The 19,522-nt window shown below is 53.0% G+C and overlaps 5 protein-coding genes across 5 annotated transcripts; 1 reads left to right on the top strand and 4 right to left on the bottom strand.

Moving 5' to 3' along the window:
* Window positions 1-199: 199 nt before the first annotated feature.
* BO95DRAFT_4406 (ATP-binding cassette transporter YOR1) lies at window positions 200-5,147 on the bottom strand. The gene is made up of 3 exons (XM_025586000.1): window positions 4,500-5,147; window positions 1,846-4,443; window positions 200-1,793 (listed from the first exon to the last, which is right to left on the bottom strand). The coding sequence occupies exons 1-3, from the start codon at window positions 4,788-4,790 to the stop codon at window positions 462-464; spliced, it is 4,221 nt and encodes a 1,406-aa protein (XP_025447997.1). The 5' UTR covers window positions 4,791-5,147; the 3' UTR covers window positions 200-461.
* A 1,278-nt stretch (window positions 5,148-6,425) lies between these two features.
* On the bottom strand, window positions 6,426-8,543 carry car2 (ornithine-oxo-acid transaminase; the record flags this gene model as incomplete). Its single annotated transcript, XM_025589466.1, has 4 exons — window positions 8,378-8,543; window positions 7,449-7,936; window positions 6,678-7,379; window positions 6,426-6,611 (listed from the first exon to the last, which is right to left on the bottom strand). The coding sequence occupies exons 1-4, from the start codon at window positions 8,379-8,381 to the stop codon at window positions 6,426-6,428; spliced, it is 1,380 nt and encodes a 459-aa protein (XP_025447996.1). The 5' UTR covers window positions 8,382-8,543.
* A 523-nt stretch (window positions 8,544-9,066) lies between these two features.
* On the top strand, window positions 9,067-11,374 carry gpi10 (putative glycosylphosphatidylinositol-alpha 1,2 mannosyltransferase; the record flags this gene model as incomplete). The annotated part of the gene is made up of 5 exons (XM_025581970.1): window positions 9,067-9,216; window positions 9,419-9,649; window positions 9,708-9,923; window positions 9,993-10,153; window positions 10,204-11,374. Coding segments are annotated over 5 exons (1,929 nt in total), but the record flags the coding sequence as incomplete, so codon positions are not given.
* A 606-nt stretch (window positions 11,375-11,980) lies between these two features.
* On the bottom strand, window positions 11,981-15,449 carry BO95DRAFT_437651 (M1 family metallopeptidase). The gene is made up of 3 exons (XM_025585323.1): window positions 14,801-15,449; window positions 12,360-14,730; window positions 11,981-12,298 (listed from the first exon to the last, which is right to left on the bottom strand). The coding sequence occupies exons 1-3, from the start codon at window positions 15,268-15,270 to the stop codon at window positions 12,170-12,172; spliced, it is 2,970 nt and encodes a 989-aa protein (XP_025447994.1). The 5' UTR covers window positions 15,271-15,449; the 3' UTR covers window positions 11,981-12,169.
* A 918-nt stretch (window positions 15,450-16,367) lies between these two features.
* Window positions 16,368-18,283, bottom strand: BO95DRAFT_350295 (high affinity methionine permease; the record flags this gene model as incomplete). The annotated part of the gene is made up of 6 exons (XM_025582033.1): window positions 16,368-16,788; window positions 16,849-17,011; window positions 17,065-17,329; window positions 17,380-17,833; window positions 17,886-18,117; window positions 18,184-18,283. 6 exons carry the CDS (start codon window positions 18,281-18,283, stop codon window positions 16,368-16,370), a joined length of 1,635 nt encoding a protein of 544 aa, XP_025447993.1.
* Window positions 18,284-19,522: the final 1,239 nt, after the last annotated feature.

Below are 19,522 nucleotides of genomic sequence, written 5' to 3'. Positions count from 1 at the left end.
TCGGATCGGGGTGTTGACCATGATTATCGTAGGATGTAGTTCTTCCTTCGGAGTCTTAGCGGAGGGATAGGAACTATTCGTGAACATCAAGACAGTGCTGGACACCTGCAGGATGGCATTATGAACTTACTTCGAGTATGAGACGCCAATTTGGGCATAGGAGATGCTTACTGATAGTCAGATTGTGGGGTGGCTACCTACTAGTACTGAGCTACAGTTGACTGTTGGTAGCACCCACTACACTACACCTTACGACCTAAAGCCGGCATCCATACGTATCTTCTATCATTTGAAGAAAGAACAAGGCAAGTCTTGATAGTCCAAAAGGTATCCTGCAATCGATACCGGCTCCTACAGCAAGCAAACTGACCCGTCCACGTGATCCTTGGTCGAATCGATGACCGCCTATCAGACTAAAGATTATCTAAATGCCAGAATCAACTCTATCCTCACGCATATTCTCAACCCAAGAAGTCTTCCCGGGTGATCCCACTCTGGTCACACATATTGCGAAAGACGCCCCCGGCCTCCCACAGCCGCAGGGGCGTGTCCATCTCCGCGATCTGTCCCTGGCCCATCACGCAGATCCGGTCGTACTGCAAGATCGTCCGCAGGCGATGCGCGATGCACAGCAAGGTCTTGCCCTCGAACCCGTGCGCCATCGTCTCCTGCACCTTCTGATCCGTCTCGAAGTCCACGGACGAGGTCGCCTCGTCGCAGACGATCACCCGCGAGTCGCGCACGAGAGCGCGCGCCAGCGCCATCAGCTGTCTTTGGCCGAGCGAGAAGTTCAGTCCGTCCTCTTCTACCACGGTGTCGAGATGGAGGCGTTTCTGCACGGGCGTACCCGTGTCGGTGAGTGCGGGGGTGGTGGTCCCTTCATCGGAGCTCTTGTCCACGGCTTCCTGGTCGACCAAGTGCGCTTTGCGAAGCGCGGACCAGAGCTCGAGGTCAGTGTGTTCGTTGAATGGATCCAGATTCGAGCGGATGGTGCCCTTGAATAACGTCGGATCCTGTGGGATGATCGACAGCCGCGTGCGGAGATCGTGAAGCCCGACGGTGGCGATATCAACCCCGTCGATGTGGATCTTGCCCCCCGACAGTTCGGTCAGTCGGAACAGAGCGGACATGATGCTAGACTTGCCCGCCCCCGTGCGACCCACGATCCCAATGCGTTCTCCGCCTCGGATTTCCATGGAGAGCCCCCTGAGCACCAGAGGGAGCCCGACTCGGTAGCGCATCTGCACGTCTTCGAATGTGATGCGACCGACAGAAGGCCACTCCTTTCCGACGTCCGTCAGGTGAAGAGGAGCCTCCTCTTCCAGCTGCGTGCCGTAGTGATTTACACGCTCGGCAGCGTTCATATTGTTATCCACATCGGCGAATTGTCGCACCGTGAATCCCAAGGTCTGGGTTATGGAAACCACATATGACAAGACCAAGCCTGCGATGCTGGGCGAGACATCCAAGCGTGAAGTCACAACCAGGAGACTCGTCACCAGAATCAACAAGGTGCCAACCATATCCAGTCGAACTCCGAGCCATCGTTGGTTGGCAAAAGTCAAGAAATAGGCGCCATTCATGTCATCGATGGCATTGTGAATAGATTTCTTGAAGTGCTCTTCTGCTTTGTATGCTTGAATGCACGCAGAGCCTGCAATTGCCTCGCCGAATCGAGCAAATACCTTGGAACGAAGGACTGCCTCGTGCCGCTTGAGGTTGCGGGCCGACGCACGGTAGTAGCTTGCTGCGAAAAGAAATAAGAGGACCAACGGTCCCAACGCTATCGCAAACTGGCAGCATCACAGTTAGAAAAGTACAGATGGCGGTTTCGGGAGTACTTGCATAGTAGTAAAACGCAATCACCATCCCAATTGTGGAGGTAATCTGTGACAATGTCAAGACGAATAACCTAATCGAATCGGGTAGGTCGCTGTCCATCACTTGCACATCCTTCGAGAAACGGTTGGTGATACGGCCCATCGGCGTAGTGTCGAAGAAAGACATTGGGGCTCGTAAAATCCGATACATTGCACGCTGAAGCATTTTCTTGCTGGCATTGGCGCCCACAATTGTCACATGCGCCGCAAACGCATACATCGCGATGAATTGGCTGCAACAAACCGCGATGTAGATCCCTACGTACTGGCCCGTGGTCAATCCAGGATATTTATTGGAAGTCCAGAATGACAACCAAAGCCCGGACATGACCAGCGCGCCATTGACAACACACATCAAGCACAGAGAAACAGGAACATTGAGATACGATCCCGATGCTTTGACGTAAGTTCTCAAGACATCCCAGCCAACCGAGCCAGTTGCCATGTCCTCTTTCTGCATCAAGGCACCACCTGGCACTCTTCGCGCAGTTTCGGGCTTTTCGTCGGTAGTAGCGCTGGTGCTCGATGGTTCCTGATCCAAGGCGTCTTGCTGGGACGTCATGGATATGAGCCGCTTGAAGATGTCACTCGAGCGCGTCAGATCATCAAAAGTGCCGATCGCATGGATCTTCCCGTCCTCCATGACGATAATGCGGTCGCAACGTCCAAGCACGTGCAATTGATGGGTGGCGAGCACCCGGGATCGGTCCTTGAGAAGTCCGCAGATGGCATTATCCATGATGTGGCGTCCTACATGGGCATCGACCGCTGACAAGGGATCATCCATGAGCACGAGCTCTGAGTTTGAGTAGATCGCCCGAGCGATGTTCAATCGCTGCTTTTGGCCACCAGAGATAGTGATGCCACGCTCACCAATTTCAGTCTGATCTCCGTCCGGAAACATCGCCAGGTCCGAACGAAGTGCGCATGCATCGATCACCTCGTTGTACCGATCCGCGTCATACTCCCTTCCAAATAGTATATTGTCGCGAACTGTAGTATTTTGTACCCAGGCATACTGTGGGCAATACCCCCGAGTGGCGCCTATCCGAACACTCCCTGCTGTTTGTCTCATATCGCCCGCTAAGGCTGCCAGTAGTGAAGTTTTCCCGCTGCCCACCGATCCGATGACGGCGACCAACTCACCGCGGCCAATCTCAAAGTCCATTCCCAGTAACTGAAAGGGAATCTTGGCGTCGGCCTCCCGCTCCGAGCGAGTGTTAGATGAAGCTGGCTCTGTTTTCCTCGGAGCGATTGCAGCTTGGCTGGGGCGGGAATGTACTGGGCTTTCCGCATAGTCGCGCACTCGCTCCCAGGTGAATGAAGCTTGTTCGACCTCAACAGCATTGGTCATCGTATAGTCCCAGGTAATACTTTCTTCACGTTCTTCAGCCGACAAAAAGTCTTGTATACGGTGAAGGGCAGTCCAAGCATCAGTCGCTTGCGTCATTGCGAGATTCAGAATAGCCAGTGGCATTCGGAGAGCATTGAACAGGGCCAACGAGGAAAAAATGCGATCAGGGGAGAGGGTGTGGTTTGTCAACGCATACGTGATAAAGGACAGCATCGAAGACAATGCCGGGAGCGAAAGCATACTGACTGTGATGGCATGTCGAATCACCAACAGCCGTCGGAGAGAACTGATTTCGCGCTTGCGCAGGTTCTCGAGTCGTTCTAGAAAGCTGCTTTCCCAACCAAAGAATTTCACGAACTTGACACTCGAAAGAATTTCCTGTGTCAAGGACACTCGTTTGTCGGTGATCTTGTTTACTGCTCTTCGGAGCGTGATCAGGGATTTGACACAGTAGGCCAGCAAAACTGCCCCGAATACTGCCAGCCCATAGCCTGGGAGTGCACTGTAGCCGATGTTGATAACCATAAAAATCAAAGCTACCCCCAAGACAACGGGTGTAGTCCAGAGCATATGAATCAAGCCACACGCTCGATCAATACGGTCCACATCCACACCCATCAACGTGATTATGCGTCCGCTGCCCCAACCATTCCCCTCGCCATGGCCAGGACCTCCTCGCATGTTTTGCCGCTTGGGAGGCTTCTTGTCCTTCTGTCCACTGGCCAGTAGCACTTCGCTTCCAGCCTTCGCGCACCCTGATAATTTCATTGCCTTGGTGTAGATTGCAGACACAAGCACCGCTCTGATCTGACCACCGCATATCATGCCGCGGTAGAAAGCCTGGCTCAGACACAACGTCTGCACTGCTTGCATTGCGGGAATTCCAAACGCTAACCCGAGTCCACGGCCAAGGTTGGGCATGGGGTGATTGCCGTGATGGGCGGCATATGCGTCCATTGCGTAGCTAGTCAGGTTTCTGACCAGGTATGGTGTTACGACAGCGAGTATCATACTCACAACCTGACATATACCGCCAATAATAAATTCTAGCCTAAATGTGTCGTATAGTGCCCATACTAGCGCCTTTTTTGAGCCCTTATCCGTTCGTTGTTTCAGTGCAGTATCGAATCTGGCCGTTAAAAGGTCCACTTTCCTGTCTGGATTGACAGACCATATATCTTGAATCTCTATTTGACGCAGGTATCCGGTCTGTTGTACATCATGAGCATGGTGTGGGTGAGTAACCGGGGTGAGCCCCAACTAACCTTGATCAATGGTGCTATCCATTGGAAGGTCACGCGACTGATGATGCTAGCCCCATACTCCTTACTGACTCCTCTTTCCTTCGGTATAGGTGGAACTTTCTGAAGTCGCAATGGGTTCAAAATCCGTCGAGCAGTCTTAGCCGGTGCTCTTTGGAGTTGGTTCTGTTTCTCATTCTCACTGTCCAGCTGCGTTGATCGAGAAGACGTTGTAAGCTCCGCTACTTGGCCTTTTCCTTCTTCTTCTTCATTGATCAGCATCGATCCATGCTTCGGTTCCTCATTTTCACTCATGATGATTCAGCTTTTGTCAAGCTAAATGAGTGATGAAATCGTATTTCTGGGGCGGCCTGCATCCGAAACTGGAGTTCAGATAAGCACCCACTAAGCCCAACAGGTAGAGAATTGGAGCGCTTGCGACAAAGAGCGTTGATGGAAATTAACAAAGCGGAAAGCTTTGAGTCAATCAAACAGGCATTGCGTGCAATTAGATTATATGCGACCGTGGCGACTGTCGGAAACAATGGGAAGCAGAAAACCGGTTATGCCAGAAAAGAGGGGGTGTCGATTCGAAGATAAAACATCCGGCAATCATTGATTGGCCACGTTGGTCAGTTTTTGTTGCTATCGTCCAGGGACCTGGAGATATATCTATCTCAGAGCCTTCTTAACGTCGGCCGATATGACTATGGATTAGTTCTAGTGCTGATGTTAGTTGCGATCTAGGCCAATAGATCCCGCATCAGGATAACCGGTAGCTATAAGTTCCATACGACCTGCACGTTATGTTGACTCTAAATGGGAGACAGAAGGATTGGAAGTCGGGACTGGCCTGACTGGGTGGTTTTGCATTTATGACATTTGGCGTTCCGTCCTCAAGGGCACGAGCAATAAGAAGTCAACAATCGCTCTGCCATGGTACTTAATGCGATAGCGAAATCAGGTCCTTATGCGGAGACCGGAGGCTTGGTCCTTGCATTGTATATATCCGACGATCACATTCTAAGGAATGTTGCCGACGCCAGGGAAAATCCGGTGCCCAGTAATGGACTATCCTTGCTCCCTTGCAGATCAACATTCAGTCTTGGGCTGGACATCAAATAGGTTCGCTATTATCATCGTCGATGACTCGACCTGTACCGAGGATCGCAATGTAGCTTCCATGACTATTAGAGCTAGCAGGCAGTGTAACCTCCGATGTATAGGATCACCTTGGTTGCGAGCCGAGAGTGGCATACCAGATGTGAGGGCCGATATGCACTAAAGGCGATCCGAATCAATAAGAGGGGGAAGGAAACCAGGCCTGCCTTTTTTTCCACTGGAAAGAGAAAGATTGCATTTGCACCACACTAGACAGATCTGTACTAGGTAGCAATTAATACACCGTAGCAGGGTGAGGGATTAATGGGAGGAGCTGTTGGTCGAAGAGGGGAAAGAAAGAGGGGGTGGCAGCAAAAAGGGCACGGGACAACAAACAGCCCACCCATCAGCCGCACAAATATATTATGATAGGTAAACCACCTGGCATGAGCCGGCACTGCCCAACTACTTACTTGAAAATCGATGAAAAATGTGCTGCTATCAATTTGTTGCTACACAATGCTTCTAAGGTCATAACATATCATTACAAGTCGTCATTCGCCACAAAGCTTGCCTGGCCCACCAATCCCCTTACCAAGTCTAGGATGTTGCATCCAGAAAGAATCCTGACTTCTCTCGTACTTGTGACGGAAAAGCCTTTTAGTTCAGGTCGCTAGAAGCGAGCAAGAAAATGGCCCTGGCTCTAGGTGAGCTAGAGCACCATCAGGCTGATAGGTCAGGGCTCGGGTGTCGACCATAAACAGGCCTCGTCGCAGCTCAGGAAAGAACGGATCATGGCCTCTCATTAAAAGGTTGATTGACTGATCGCATCCTCCTTGTGTCCGGCTTCTAGTTCTCAAGGGTCACCTTGACCTTCTTCTCAGGCGGGGGGATAATCTCATCCTCGACCTCGCCGGTGAGAGTAGGCAGTTCTGCCACTGACTCCTTGATGATGTCCAGGGCCTTTTGAATCTCATCTTCAGTGATGACCAAAGGAGGCGCAAGACGGATGATGTTCTGGTGGGTGGGTTTGGCCTAACAAACACGGTGTCAGCAAATCTACATTACCATCCACGACGAGCTGGATAGATTGAGATTTACCAGGAGACCCTTGGACTTCATCAACATACAGAGATCCCACGCGGTGCGACCATTGGTTCTCGACTCGTCAATAACGATGGCATTCAGCAGACCCTTGCCCCGTACAGTCTGGATGATAGGGTTTTGGATGGCCAGCAGGCCGTCGCGGAAGATGTGACCAAGCTTCTCAGCGCGCTCGACCATATGTTCTTCCTGGACGACCTCCAGAGCGCGGATGGCAACCGCACAGGCCAGAGGGTTACCGCCGTATGTGGATCCGTGCGTGCCGGGTTCGATGGTGAGCATGACATCCTTGCGGCCCAGCACGGCAGACACGGGGTACATGCCACCCGAGATGGCCTTGCCCAACAGGATCATGTCGGGCTTGATTCCACTCCACTCGTGGCAGAGCAGCTTACCAGTACGGGCAATGCCAGTCTGGATTTCATCGCAAATCAAGAGGACATTGTGCTTGTCGCAGAGGGCTCTGGCCTCCTGCAGGTAATCTTCGTCGGGAACCACGATACCCGCCTCGCCCTGAATGGGCTCCACCAGGAAAGCGGCCAAGTTGGGGCCCGCCTTCTCGAAGGCCTCCCGCAGAGCCGCCTTGTCGTTGTAGGCAATAGGCTTGTCCGTTCCGGGAATGGTGCATCCGATACCGGGGAGATAGGGGCCATAGTTTTCGCGCGACTCGGGGTCAGATGACAACGAGATAGCGGCGAACTAACATCCATGATCATGTTAGCTTTGACTAATTCTGCTTGATAGGACCAGAATCGCAAGCCCACTTACCGTCCGTCCGTGGAAGTTGTTCTCCGCACTCAGGACGAGCGCCTGGTTCTCCGGAATCCCCTTCACCTTATAACCCCACTTCCGAGCGATCTTGATACCAGTCTCAACGGCTTCCGCACCTGTGTTCATGGGCAGGACCATGTCGAACCCGAAGTACTTGGTAACAAATTCGGCGAAGCGAGGGAAGACGTCATTATAAAAGGCACGAGAGCTGAGGGTCAGCCGAGAGGCCTGTTCCACCAGAGCAGCTACCAGCTTGGGGTGGCAGTGACCCTGGTTGACGGCAGAGTATGCGGACAGGAAATCCAGGTACTCCCGACCCTCGGGGTCCCAGACCGTGGTGCCCTGAGCACGGGCGAAGACGACGGGGAGGGGATGATAGTTGTGAGCGGCATACTCCTTCTCAGCACCGATGGCATCCTGAGTGGTGGCAGCGTGATAGGAGTGAGCGCCATCGACACCGTTGGAGCCGTTGGCAGGCTTGGTGGCTTTGGTGGCCATGGTGAAGACAAGTGATGTGGAGTATTATGCGGGGCAACGAAGAGGAGATTGAGTGGTGAGAAAGGTTGGTCAATGAGTCTGCCAGTGGGAAGGAGGAATAGGAAGAGAGGTAAGTAAGTATATGGAAAGAGAGCGGAGGAGAAGGGAAGGTGGGCGAGAAGAGGGAAGATATAAGAATTGCGCGGGCGGGCAGAAACAGGCAAATGTAGCGAGGCCAACGACAAACGAAGAGGAAAGGGAAAAGAATTGTTCACCGGCCGAGGAGGAAAAGGCAAGAAACGAGGGAAACGAGGATAACCAAGAGACAAGATGGGTGCAGATGGGAAATTTGCGGAGATGAACTAGACTCCTAAGTGCAAGTCTACGCGGATGATCCCTAAGTGCAGGTGTACCCGGGGCGGTTGCAGTTTAGTAGGAGTATCATCCACCCATTCTGACTAAGCCCCGGATAAGGAGATGGTCGATCCACCGCGAGTTCCACTTTTGTCCACTTCTGTCCACTTTGTTTTTCCTTTGCTCAGTTTGCCTTCTTCCATAAACCCAGTGACGCTCATTTTATTACTACTCACCACCACCACAACCTCACCTTCTGTTCAGAGTTCAGACCCACGCTACGCCACGCTGCGGATCCTCGCCTCCTCTCCTTTCTTATCGGTTCGGAGACCTGTCACAGTGACCGATGATTGGTGAAGCAGATTGGTGGTGATTGGGAATTCCTTATCAACAAACTTCCTGTACAGTGTACACTACAGCAGTGAAGTTTCTCCTGCAGCCCTCCGTTTAGAGTCGGCTCAATTACATCACACTCTTCCACCACCACCACCACCACCACAACAACAACACCAGCATCATCATCAGCATCATCCAGGACCTGGGGATCATATCATCTGGTTCCTGACTGGGTTCCTCTACTACTAATATGTCAGGCCGATCAAGAGCCTCCTCGCCTCGTTCTTCCATTCCCTCCTCCCCCTCCTCCGTGTCCCCGGCTGTTTCTCTGGCCTCTGGCTTTCCCTCGGATGACCCCGACGGGCCCTTATACTTGCCTCGCCAACTGAGGCCGCGAACGCCTACTCCCTCCCCGCCCCGCTTCCCTATCCTACCTTCCCCACCCGATTCCCTACGCGTCTTCCTCTACTTGCTTGCTTTTCGACTTTTAAATGCCTTGACTACCCGCACCTTCTTCCAACCCGATGAATACTTTCAGTCTTTGGAACCGGCCTGGCAGGCGGCCTTTGGCGAAAACCACGGGGCTTGGATCACCTGGGTGAGCTTTCCCCCCTTCCCTTTCTTTGTCTTCCGCTATTGGCGGAACGCGTCTGCACCTTTACGGCATCGCTCCCCTTGGTCCCCTTGGGTACTTTGCCCACCCTCCAACACCAATTTGGTCTTCTGCGTTCTGTTCGCTCTCACACCAATCCGCCCGGTTTCGGTGACTAATTGCTTCACCGCATGGTGTCATCTTACAGGAGTGGCGGCACCAGTTGAGATCCTCGCTTCACCCTCTCTTCTTTACCGCTGTTTATTCCGCTGCCAACGGGCTCGCTCGTGCTTTGCACCTCTCCCCTGCATGGCAGGCGGATCTTCTCATTGCCGCTCCGAAGACGGCGCAGGCCGTTATCGCAGCCCTCGGAGACTACTATACCTGGAAGCTGGCTCGCTGTGCCTATGGTCTAGCCAGTGCCGAGGCCTCAGCTGCGGTACGTATCAGATTGTGACTTGACATGTCCACCGCAGAAAGACTAATTGGGAACCCAGCTGGCGCTGACCGCCCTTAGCCCTTGGCAATGGTTTTGTTCTACCAGAACTTTGTCCAATTGCCTTGAGACAACGCTCACCGTTATCGCTCTATATCTGTGGCCTTGGGAATGGTCGGTGGCTCCGAAAGCCCCTATACAAGCCAAACCGACTGGCAGGGTAATCACCACGCCCTGGGATAAGATGAGAGAGGGCCAACGGCATCAGCATGATGAAGTGGTTCTCGGAAGGTATGTTATGCTGTCCTGCAGATGTGAAAGCTGCTATACGAATGGCTAATTTGAGGACATGGAGAATAGGCTGAGGCAGTGTCTCCCGCTTGCAGCCCTGGCCTGTATTTTGCGGCCCACAAACGTCTTGGTTTGGCTGATCCTAGCAAGCGTCATATTGCATCGCAGCACCTGGGCGCGAAGAAAACTTTTAGCTCGCGAAGCTGCAATTTGGGGGTAAGTCGTCTTATCCTGCATCATGGATCTTGCATTGACTCCAATCCAAGCGCCGCTGTCCTAGCTGTATCGATCGTGGCAGATCGACTGTTCTACGGAATTTGGACCTTTCCTCCTTTACGATTCCTCTACTTCAATATTGCCCAGTCTCTGGCTGTTTTCTACGGGCGCAACGATTGGCATTACTACCTCTCCCAAGGCTATCCTCTGTTGCTGACAACTGCGCTCCCGTTCACCTTTGTGGGCCTGTATCGTGTTTGGGCACGCTCGCAGGCAGCCGCTAGCCATGACCTCCAAGTTGAAACGCAGACTCAACTGCAAACTCAACTGACTTACGTGTGCCTTTCCATGCCGCTTGTGCTCTCATTGATTTCCCACAAGGAAGTGCGGTTCATCTATCCATTGCTGCCAGCGCTACATGTTTTGACCTCTCCAATCTTGGTGGACTTCTTTGGCCTTGCCGTGACTCAGTCGGTTGGCAGGCACATTCCTCGCCGACTGCTTTTAGTGTTTCTTGTGCTGTGCAACGTTGTCATTGGGCTCTACACCACAGTCTATCATGCGTCTGGGCCGAATGCTGTGTTTTCATACCTGAGAGACCAACGGCGAGTCCATGGTTCCAAGAACCTGAGTAACATCAATGAGCCCGGCATTATTGCCGGTTTCCTCATGCCATGCCACAGCACCCCGTGGCGTTCTCATATGGTCTATCCCTCCATCGACGCCTGGGCGCTTTCTTGCGAGCCTCCCATTGGAATGAATGCTACCGAAAAGGCGGAGTATCGTGACGAAGCCGATCAGTTCTATGACGATCCCTCCGGATTCCTTCGTGCCAACATGGCCGGCGGATTGAGCTACTTTCCCCGGCGACCAAGCTACCAGTCCCACTTGGAATGGTCCCGATCATCTCTACGATCCGAGGCTACCCCCAAGCACAACTGGCCGGACTACCTCATCTTCTTCGCCCAGATAGAACCCACGCTCAAGAAACTGCTCCGTGGTTCTTCTTACAGCGAATGCTGGCGCACTCACAATACCGATTGGCACGACGACTGGCGTCGTCAGGGCGATATCGTGGTCTGGTGTCTAGACACAACCGAACAGCTGGATTGGAGGACCGCGAAACGCTCTCGCCAACTCCAACAGCGCGGTCGTGTCTTCAACCGCATCCTTCAGGCCATCAAGAATCAGGGCCAGGGCGGCAGACTCCAGTGGTCGTTCCCCTGGATCTCCTCGCGTCCCCAGTCCTCGTCCTCGTCATGGCTGTGGCCGTGGTACCGGCGGCCCAAGCATACCGTGCTTGGATTTGAGGTTCCAGACTGGCTGGATCGCCTCTGGGATTATGTCTGGTAAGGATATTGACTACGCAACACCCGTTCTCTCCTTCGCATTTCGTACGCATGTACCCAAACTGTATACCCATCTCTTCTTTGTCATTCTTCACAATCTCTCTATATGTGTCTATAATCTGGCTCATGCTTGAGGTGTTCCCAGTCTGATCACGCTCGCTGCCACTGTATCTTTTTTTCCGCGATTCTGCTCACGGTTGCACATACTTGGAAATATTCTATACATTGGAATACATACCTTCTTCCCTTCCATCTGGTCGACAACGAGCGGAGGTGAAGCTCGAGCAGCGTAAAGTATTTGCCCTTCCTTCAGACTACATACACCGAGGTGATTAAGGGGCTGTGGTGGCTGCAAGTCACGTGACTTATCTCACCAGCCCCGACGACAAATGTCACTTGAGGAATGTTTACTTTGATCGCTGCCTCCGTTTCTGTCGTAATTAGATTCGCGAGAAGGGATCATGGCATGCCATGCATAGTTCAGAGAAGAGTGCTGTCATATTTGGTATCTTTCGTGGCCCCCGGGGGGGACCTAATCAATGTACTATCTGCCCAAAAGAAAATATTCTACAAAAATGTGAGGGTGTGGGGATGTGTTTAGGCCTCGCGCGGCCTTGAGTGTCCTGATCCTAGCGATCGTCAACACGAATGCGAGCCAAGTGGTCGCTTATAGCTTGCCGCCCTGGGAATAGCCGTTGGTCTTCAACCAGGAACCAACGTCGGCGCGGTCACGGTTGACCCAGTTGACCTTGGCACGAATGGCATCCAGACTCTGCTCGACGGCACGGTCGAATCCCTAATCACCAATGTTAGTGTCATGTGACTAGTTATAGCAAAGCCGGGGAGAAGGAAATTACCTTGGTGTCCTTGCTCTTGAAGAAGGTCTCAACCTCCTTCAACTGGGCCTCCGTGCAGAAGCTGGCGGTGCTGAGCTGAATAACAGTGCCGAGCATACCCAGCGACGGGGGCAGGCGCTTGAAGATGGCATCCCAGTTGGTGGTCAACCAGGTCCAGCGGGCCTCGATACCATTGGTGTGGCTGCGCAGGCCGCTCAGGGGCATGTAGATGTCCTGGTTCTTGACCTCGTCGCCACTGGCCAATTCCAGGGTGCGCTTGATCAAAGCCGGGTCCTCGGCGGCACCCAAGCAGCGGAGGGCGGTGGTCTTCTCGTCCGAAGTCGGGGCGTTGCGGAACCGGTCCAACACAATGTTGTACTCCTTCTCACCGCCCTTCTTCAGCACGATGCTGAACACGCTGCCGCGGATGTTGGGGTGAATGGCATTGGCATCGCCGGCAGCGAACCGCTCGAACATATCGTGGGCCGCCTTGACAACGACCGGATCCTCAGCCGAGCCGGCACTGCCGAACATCAATGCCTTGAACTGCTGCAGGATGTGTCCGTCCTTGTCGGAGAAGTCCCATCCAAGCTCATGGGCCTTCTCGCTGACCAAAGACCGCTGGAAGGCCTTCAGGGCATCCTTGCTGGAAGCATCCTCAAACAACCAAGCGGCCCGGAGAGCACCGATACGGGTCAGAATCTCGTTCCACACAACGAATTCAGACTCGCTGTCGAATCCCTTCAGAAGAGACAGGAGTCCGGAAGTGCTCTGAAAGCCAGACGCCGCGAGAGCACCCGCGTCGGCGATCATACCAGCACGGTCTTCGACGGTGAGAAGGCCATTCTTAGCAGCCTGTCCCAGCTTAGTGAGACGCTCGGGGGTGTAGGAGGTGCGATAGATGGCGGAGTGATCAGCGTTGAGCTTGAAGAAGTCCAAATCGGGAACCTTGAATTCGCCTTCCCGCTCGCTCAGCATGGTATCTTCATCGAGACCCTGCTTGGTCCGCAGACCCAGGATGACTGGGTAGAGCGTGGTATCCTCCTCAGGGCGGACATCGCCCGTTCGCAGGAAGCGGTTCTGCTTGACCTTGATGGATGAGGTCTTGGCATCCTCAGAGACAGTGACAACGGGGAATCCCACGTTCTTGGTCCAGATGTCCATCACCTGCTCGACGGGCTTGCCACTAGCATCGGCGAGAGCAGCCCACAGGTCACCCGTCTGGGTGTTGCCATAGGCGTGCTTCTTGATGTAGTTACGGACACCCTGCAGGAACACGTCCTCACCCATGTACTTGGAGATCATGCGCAGAACGGACGAGCCCTTGGAGTAAGAGATGGCATCGAAGATCTGGTTGATCTCGTCGGCACGCTTCACAGGCACCTCAATGGGGTGACTGCTGCGGAGCGAGTCCAAGGACAGGGCGCTCTGCAAGTTGTCGATGACGTAAGTCTGCCAGACCTTCCACTCGGGATAGAAAGCGTTGCAAGAGTACCAGGACATCCAGGTGGCAAAGCCCTCATTGAGCCAGAGACCATCCCAAAAGTCCATGGTGACCAAGTTTCCGAACCACTGGTGAGCCAGCTCGTGCTGAACGGTCTCCGCGATGCGCTCCTTGCGGGCAGCACCGCTTGTCTTCTCATCCAAGAGAACATCGACAATACGGTAGGTGATCAGACCCCAGTTCTCCATAGCACCGGCGCTAAAGTCAGGAATGGCCACCATGTCCATCTTGGGCAGGGGGAATTCACTGTCGAAGGCCTTCTCATAGAAGGCCAGGGTGCGAGCAGCCAGGTCAAGCGAGAACCGACCGTGCTCAATGTCCTGATCGGGGGTGGCATAGACGCGGATAGGGATGCGGAAGGCATTGGTCTCGATGTACTTGAGGTGGCCGACAATGAAAGCGACGAGGTAGGTGGACATGAGGGGAGAGGTGTTGAACTTGACCGCCTTCTTGCCGCCGTCAACCTCGGTCTCAGAAGCAACATCCATGTTGCTCAAGCAGGCCATACTCTTGTCAGCGACCAGAGTGATAGTGAACTTGGCCTTGAGAGCGGGCTCGTCAAAGCAGGGGAAGGCCCGACGGGCATCGGTAGGTTCCATCTGAGTTGTAGCAATGTACTTGGTTTCACCATCGGAGGTCTTGTATGAGGAGCGGTAGAAACCGGCCATGTTATCATTGAGCTCGCCGGTGAAGGTCAGCTTCAGCTGGGCCGAGGAGCCAGCGGGGATAGTCTCGGAGAACTTGACGGTGGCGACCTGGGTGTCTTGGTTGATGGAGACCTCGGGCTGGGAGGCCACGACAGAGCCCTGAGCAGAAACAACGGCATTGTGAATCTTGATCTCGTTGGAGTTGAGGGAGATGGAATTGGTATCTTCGGTGACCTCGAGGCTACAAGAGAATGTCAGTTCAAGCTGCAGCTAGCTCACAGGAGCAGTCGGGACGGTGAAGGAGCACATACTCGACGATGACAGTTCCGTCATAGGTAAAAGCCTCAAAGTTGGGCTCGAGAGTCAAGTCATAGTGAAGGGGCTTGACGTTGGTGGGCAGGACCTCACGACCGTGGGTGATGTTGGTCGAGCCCGACACTTCTCCACGACGTGTACCGCACATCCTGCGACAAGAGCAATAACGCTTTTGGAGCTTGGGAAGAGTAGTGGAGCGAAGAGGGGAACGACGAAGGACAGGAGGGGAAGAAGTGGAGGCAGAGAGGGAGGGGAGAGGAGAAGAAGATGATGATGAGGAGGAAGAAGCAGAAGCAGAAGCAGAAGCAGAAGCGAAGGATGAGAGAGAAGATATAGAGTGTGAATGAGTGGGGAGAGTAGAGGAGGAAGAAGAGGTGGGGGAGGGGTAGAGCGCATAGGAAGGTCTGATGCTGGCGGAGCTCCGGCGAAGGAGCGGTAACCGTCGGGCTGAGGTAAAGCGACGCATCTTTTGATTCCGAATGGGAGGTGGAAATGGAATACAGTGAGTGATAAGATAGCTAGAATTGGGATTGGAGAAGCTCAACGGAGGCAGAGCCAGGCAGGCAACGAATGAGGAAAGTGACAGCTGAATGGAACGAACTCAAACAAGCGCAATTATCATTAACCTGCTGGCTCATGGAGAACAATCCCTTCGAATCTCTTTCACCCAAAGCTTGAAGGCGACGAGGAAGAATTTCTCGTCCAGATAAGCAGGCGGTGAGGCCTCGTATGAGCTGTACGAGCTGTATGAGCTTCGGTACTATTACCGTTCTATTACCGTCCCGTTATGGGTCACGGGATGACTAGTCCGCAAGCGGTCGGTCTTCAGGGCTTGGAGCTTGTCAGGGCTTCTCCGCATCACATGAGTCCGATCAAATCTCCTATTTAACTCCCCACCACCTCTTCCTCGCGCCGCTTTCCCTCTCCTCATTATTCATTTTACGCAAGCCAACTACCGCCGTATGCCTCAAATTCTCGTATGGTATATGGCGGTTCCGCCGTCCCTCCGGGGCCAGCGGTGCTTTGCCAGACGGTGCTCCAGCCAGTTTGAGGGGTTCATGATTTGGGTCACGCGTGAGTCGTGCCCTTCCCGTGAATGGGCTTCCATAGAGGTCTGGGACATTAATCACTTTAGCTTAGCCATTTCTTTCATGTCATAAAATTCTAAGCCTCCAGTCCTCGAATCATAATCGGACCAGATATCATAAAACAAAAGCTTATGTCTCACTCGGATTAGGGTAGCGCAACGCCACCATAGCAATGGTATCTCTCAAATGGATCTAATAATACAAGAACTGACTGTTGAATGAAACCCCAAAAATGCCCCGAACCATGTTGGCTGCATCCATCCCAAAATGAAAATCAGAAAATAATCCCGTCCATTTGAAAATCAAACTCCGCATGTATGCGATGGTAATGTTAAATATTATGATTATGCCACAAGCGGCCATGATGTTGAATCGTTCCTCATAAAGCATTAGGCAACAAAGGAAGTGTCCCCACAGTCGGAGTCCGGTTGCCGTTCAAACCCAAACTTTCAGATCCAGGCAGACACGTGCGCGTCTATCGCTGCTGCTGCTGCTCGGACGGCTGGGCTGCCTGGTTTATGGGCATCTTGGTGAACACGCTTCTGGACCAGCCATCGGCGTCAATCACTGACTCCTTGACTAGGATATAACCTCCAAAGCGGGGCATCAAAATCGCCCACACCACGTAGTAGATAGCTCCAAGCGCGAAGATACCCAGCGCCACCACGCAGTGCAGGTAGTACGGTAGGCTCTTGTACACACTCTGGCCCGCGCTGGGAGGAATATACGGGGCAACCACCAAGAAGACGTTCGACAGAAAGAAGAAGACAGTGACCGGCAGCGTGGCGCGGATACCAGGGGCCCAGTCAGGGAACTTCTTCGACTTGGTCAGATAGATGTAAATCAGACCAGCAGACACGAACACGTTGACAAGCGACAAGGGATACGTGATCAGGCTGAAGAAGGGCCAGGTTAGTATCGAAGCTCAAATCCAGAACAGTTTTGCAGAGACTCACTTGACCAAGAAGTTATAAGCGTCTCCGGGAGGAGGCGCCAACATGATGATGATGGAGACAACCCAGTGCTCGAAGAGACCAGTAGCCGGCGAGTTGAACGGCCGGTTGCTGGCCCAGAACTTCGACAAGGGCAGAACTCCCTCACGACCCAGAGCCTGAACAACTGTAAACAGTCTTAGTATCATTTCTTCGCCAATCCAAATATGGATGACTTACTTCGTCCCTGAGAGAAAATCACCGACAAGACATTTCCAAAAGCTGACAAGGCCACAAAGACGGACATGACCTTCTCGGCCCGTGCACCAAACATGTTCCCGAAGAAAGCGGCGGCAACAGTCTGACCCGAAGACAAGAACTGTTCCCTAGGCACCGCAGCGAAGTATGCGATATTGCACAGCATGTACAGGATTCCGACGGAGCAGATAGCAATCGGGGCTGCAATCTTCAGAGTACGTGTGGGGTTCTTGGTCTCGCTCAAGGCCTGGGAAGGTTAGCAGCCAGTCCACAGAGAGGAACATCCTGGTAACTCACATAGTTGGCGTTGGAATAACCGATAAAGGACCAGATAACATTGTATAGGGCCATGACGATGCCGTACCCGGTGTCGGTGGTACCCTCGAAAGCGTTCGTGAAGTTGTGGGGAGGGTTGTCGATCTTGACGTGGCCAGCAAGAGCCACCCAGCCGGTAACGACAACAAAGACGATAATGACTAGCTTGACGACACCCAGCGCGTTCTGAAGCATGAGGCCCCATTTGACTGCAAAGGAGTGTATCAAGAAGGCGACCGTGATGCACGCCAAGCCAATTCCACGCTGATTCCATCGTCCGACCTCAACGTCGGCAGCATTGAGGATGTACTCGCCAAAGACGATACTGTTACTCGCAGCCCAACCCAACAGGACGGCGTAAGCCGCGTACATGGCCGTTACTAAAAACTTCGGCTTGGTGAAGACATATTCGAGATAGTTTTTCTCTCCACCGTTTCTTCGCCCTGTCAGCATGTCAAGGCAACCTTGCTTTTGGGAAAACAACTCACTTGGGAATAGCGGTACCCCATTCGAGATAGACGGCCGTACCGGCCATGGCAATCAAAGTGCCGACTACCCACATGATGAGGGACAGACCGACACTGCCGGCCAAAGAGAGAATGGTGCTGGGGGTGGCAAAGATACCAGTGCCGATGACGCGGTTGAAAATCAGGAAGGAGGCACTGACCACACCGATCTGACGGCGGTCATCAGGAGTGGCCTCGAAGACATTTCCCTCGTCTGTGAGCCATCAGTTAGAACCAGTACATGCCTTGGGATAGCTGCCTGAGCAGGGGACCATCATACATAGTCCAGAGACACCATCAGTTCTGCGAAGACCATCTTCGACGGGCTTGCCGCTGGCAAGAGGCACCTTGTAGCCAGACTCAGGCTCGATTTCACCCATTGCGACGGTGATCTGGAATCAAGAAAAAAACTTAAAAACTAGTGTCTAGCTGTACTGATGAGGCCCCGAAGTGGGTGCAGGCTATATAGCGTGGGGAGACAAGTGACAGCAGCCGGAGAGAAGGCGGTTACCGACGGAGGCACGAGACCGTAAGATGGGATGGTGTGCTGCGACTAAATTTGATGCAATCGAAGGCGACCAAACCAGCAGCAACTCCGAACGGTCAGGCGTCGACAGGATTGTCTGAGCAGATTGAGACAAGACACCAGTGGCCAACGGAATGGAAGAAAAAGTTTAGATGCAAGCGCGACTGGAATCTATATCCTTGGTCCAGACACAGCACCAAGCTAGTATACCAGTCGCAGCGAACGAATCGAGTGGGAGGCGGAAGTATAGAGTGACTAAGATAAGTCAAAAATCCGACATCAAACAAGATGAGAATGTATGACAACAGTGACAGCAGTGACAGCAGTGACAACGACAAGAAGAAGAGTGCCGATTGAAGAGAGGAGGGAAAAAGACGTCAAGATGGGGGGAAAGAATAATCTTCATGCAGGGCGGGCGAAGCCATGTGGTTGGCGGACCTCCGCCGTTCGTCCAGCGGGTCTTAGCCTAGTACGAGAAGTAGTTGGAACTGTTGAATGGATCATGATGGATCATGTCTTGGTGTCTTGCCTTGAGGCAAAACTGGCAGGGCCACCAGGGCAAAGAAAAGTTTGCTGACGGGCGGAACCCGCGGTGGGTGAAAAACGCTCCACCCCTGGGCCTACTCTAGTCTCTAGGCCTCTTGGAGCCCATCTTATGACACACCTAAATTGAGCACGCCATTGTCCCCCTGCGATGATGAGTTAAAGTTAGGTAAGGTTTTGCACCATTTTGAGACAATCCAGGTTCCAGGCGGGACTCACCGTGAGCCAAGACAACCACTATCCTTCTTATCAGTATCCATTATGATCCGGAAGAACAAATCAAGAATGTAGAGGGGGAAAAAAATCCAAAGGAAAAGAGGAAATAGAGATAGAGATAAAGTTCCTCTGATTATATGTATGTACAGTACAGCTTCGTCTGACTGGCAGTCCGTATCTGCTTCTAGAAGATTCATCCTCCAATTCCACCCAGACTCCGAGATCCCAAAATAACATCGTCATATCATATCCAAATGAGGTGGTGGCATGTGTATGTGTGTGTGTGTGTGTGTGTGTGTGTGTGTGTGTGTGTGGCAATTTGTGTGTGTACCTC

Source organism: Aspergillus brunneoviolaceus, assembly GCF_003184695.1.
Source record: "Aspergillus brunneoviolaceus CBS 621.78 unplaced genomic scaffold BO95scaffold_1, whole genome shotgun sequence".
In the NCBI taxonomy this organism is placed as follows: domain Eukaryota; kingdom Fungi; phylum Ascomycota; class Eurotiomycetes; order Eurotiales; family Aspergillaceae; genus Aspergillus; species Aspergillus brunneoviolaceus.
This window is presented reverse-complemented; position numbering and strand designations above follow the sequence as displayed.

Coding starts and splice junctions, on each gene's coding strand:
- BO95DRAFT_4406 (XM_025586000.1), bottom strand. CDS start 4,790: ATGAGTGAAAATGAGGAACCGAAGCATGGATCGATGCTGATCAATGAA. Junction 4,444..4,499: donor GGATAGCACCATTGATCAAG/GTTAGTTGGGGC, acceptor GATGTACAACAG/ACCGGATACCTGCGTCAAAT. Junction 1,794..1,845: donor TGATTGCGTTTTACTACTAT/GCAAGTACTCCC, acceptor TGATGCTGCCAG/TTTGCGATAGCGTTGGGACC.
- BO95DRAFT_437651 (XM_025585323.1), bottom strand. CDS start 15,270: ATGCGTCGCTTTACCTCAGCCCGACGGTTACCGCTCCTTCGCCGGAGC. Junction 14,731..14,800: donor GACGGAACTGTCATCGTCGA/GTATGTGCTCCT, acceptor ATTCTCTTGTAG/CCTCGAGGTCACCGAAGATA. Junction 12,299..12,359: donor TCAAGAGCAAGGACACCAAG/GTAATTTCCTTC, acceptor ATTGGTGATTAG/GGATTCGACCGTGCCGTCGA.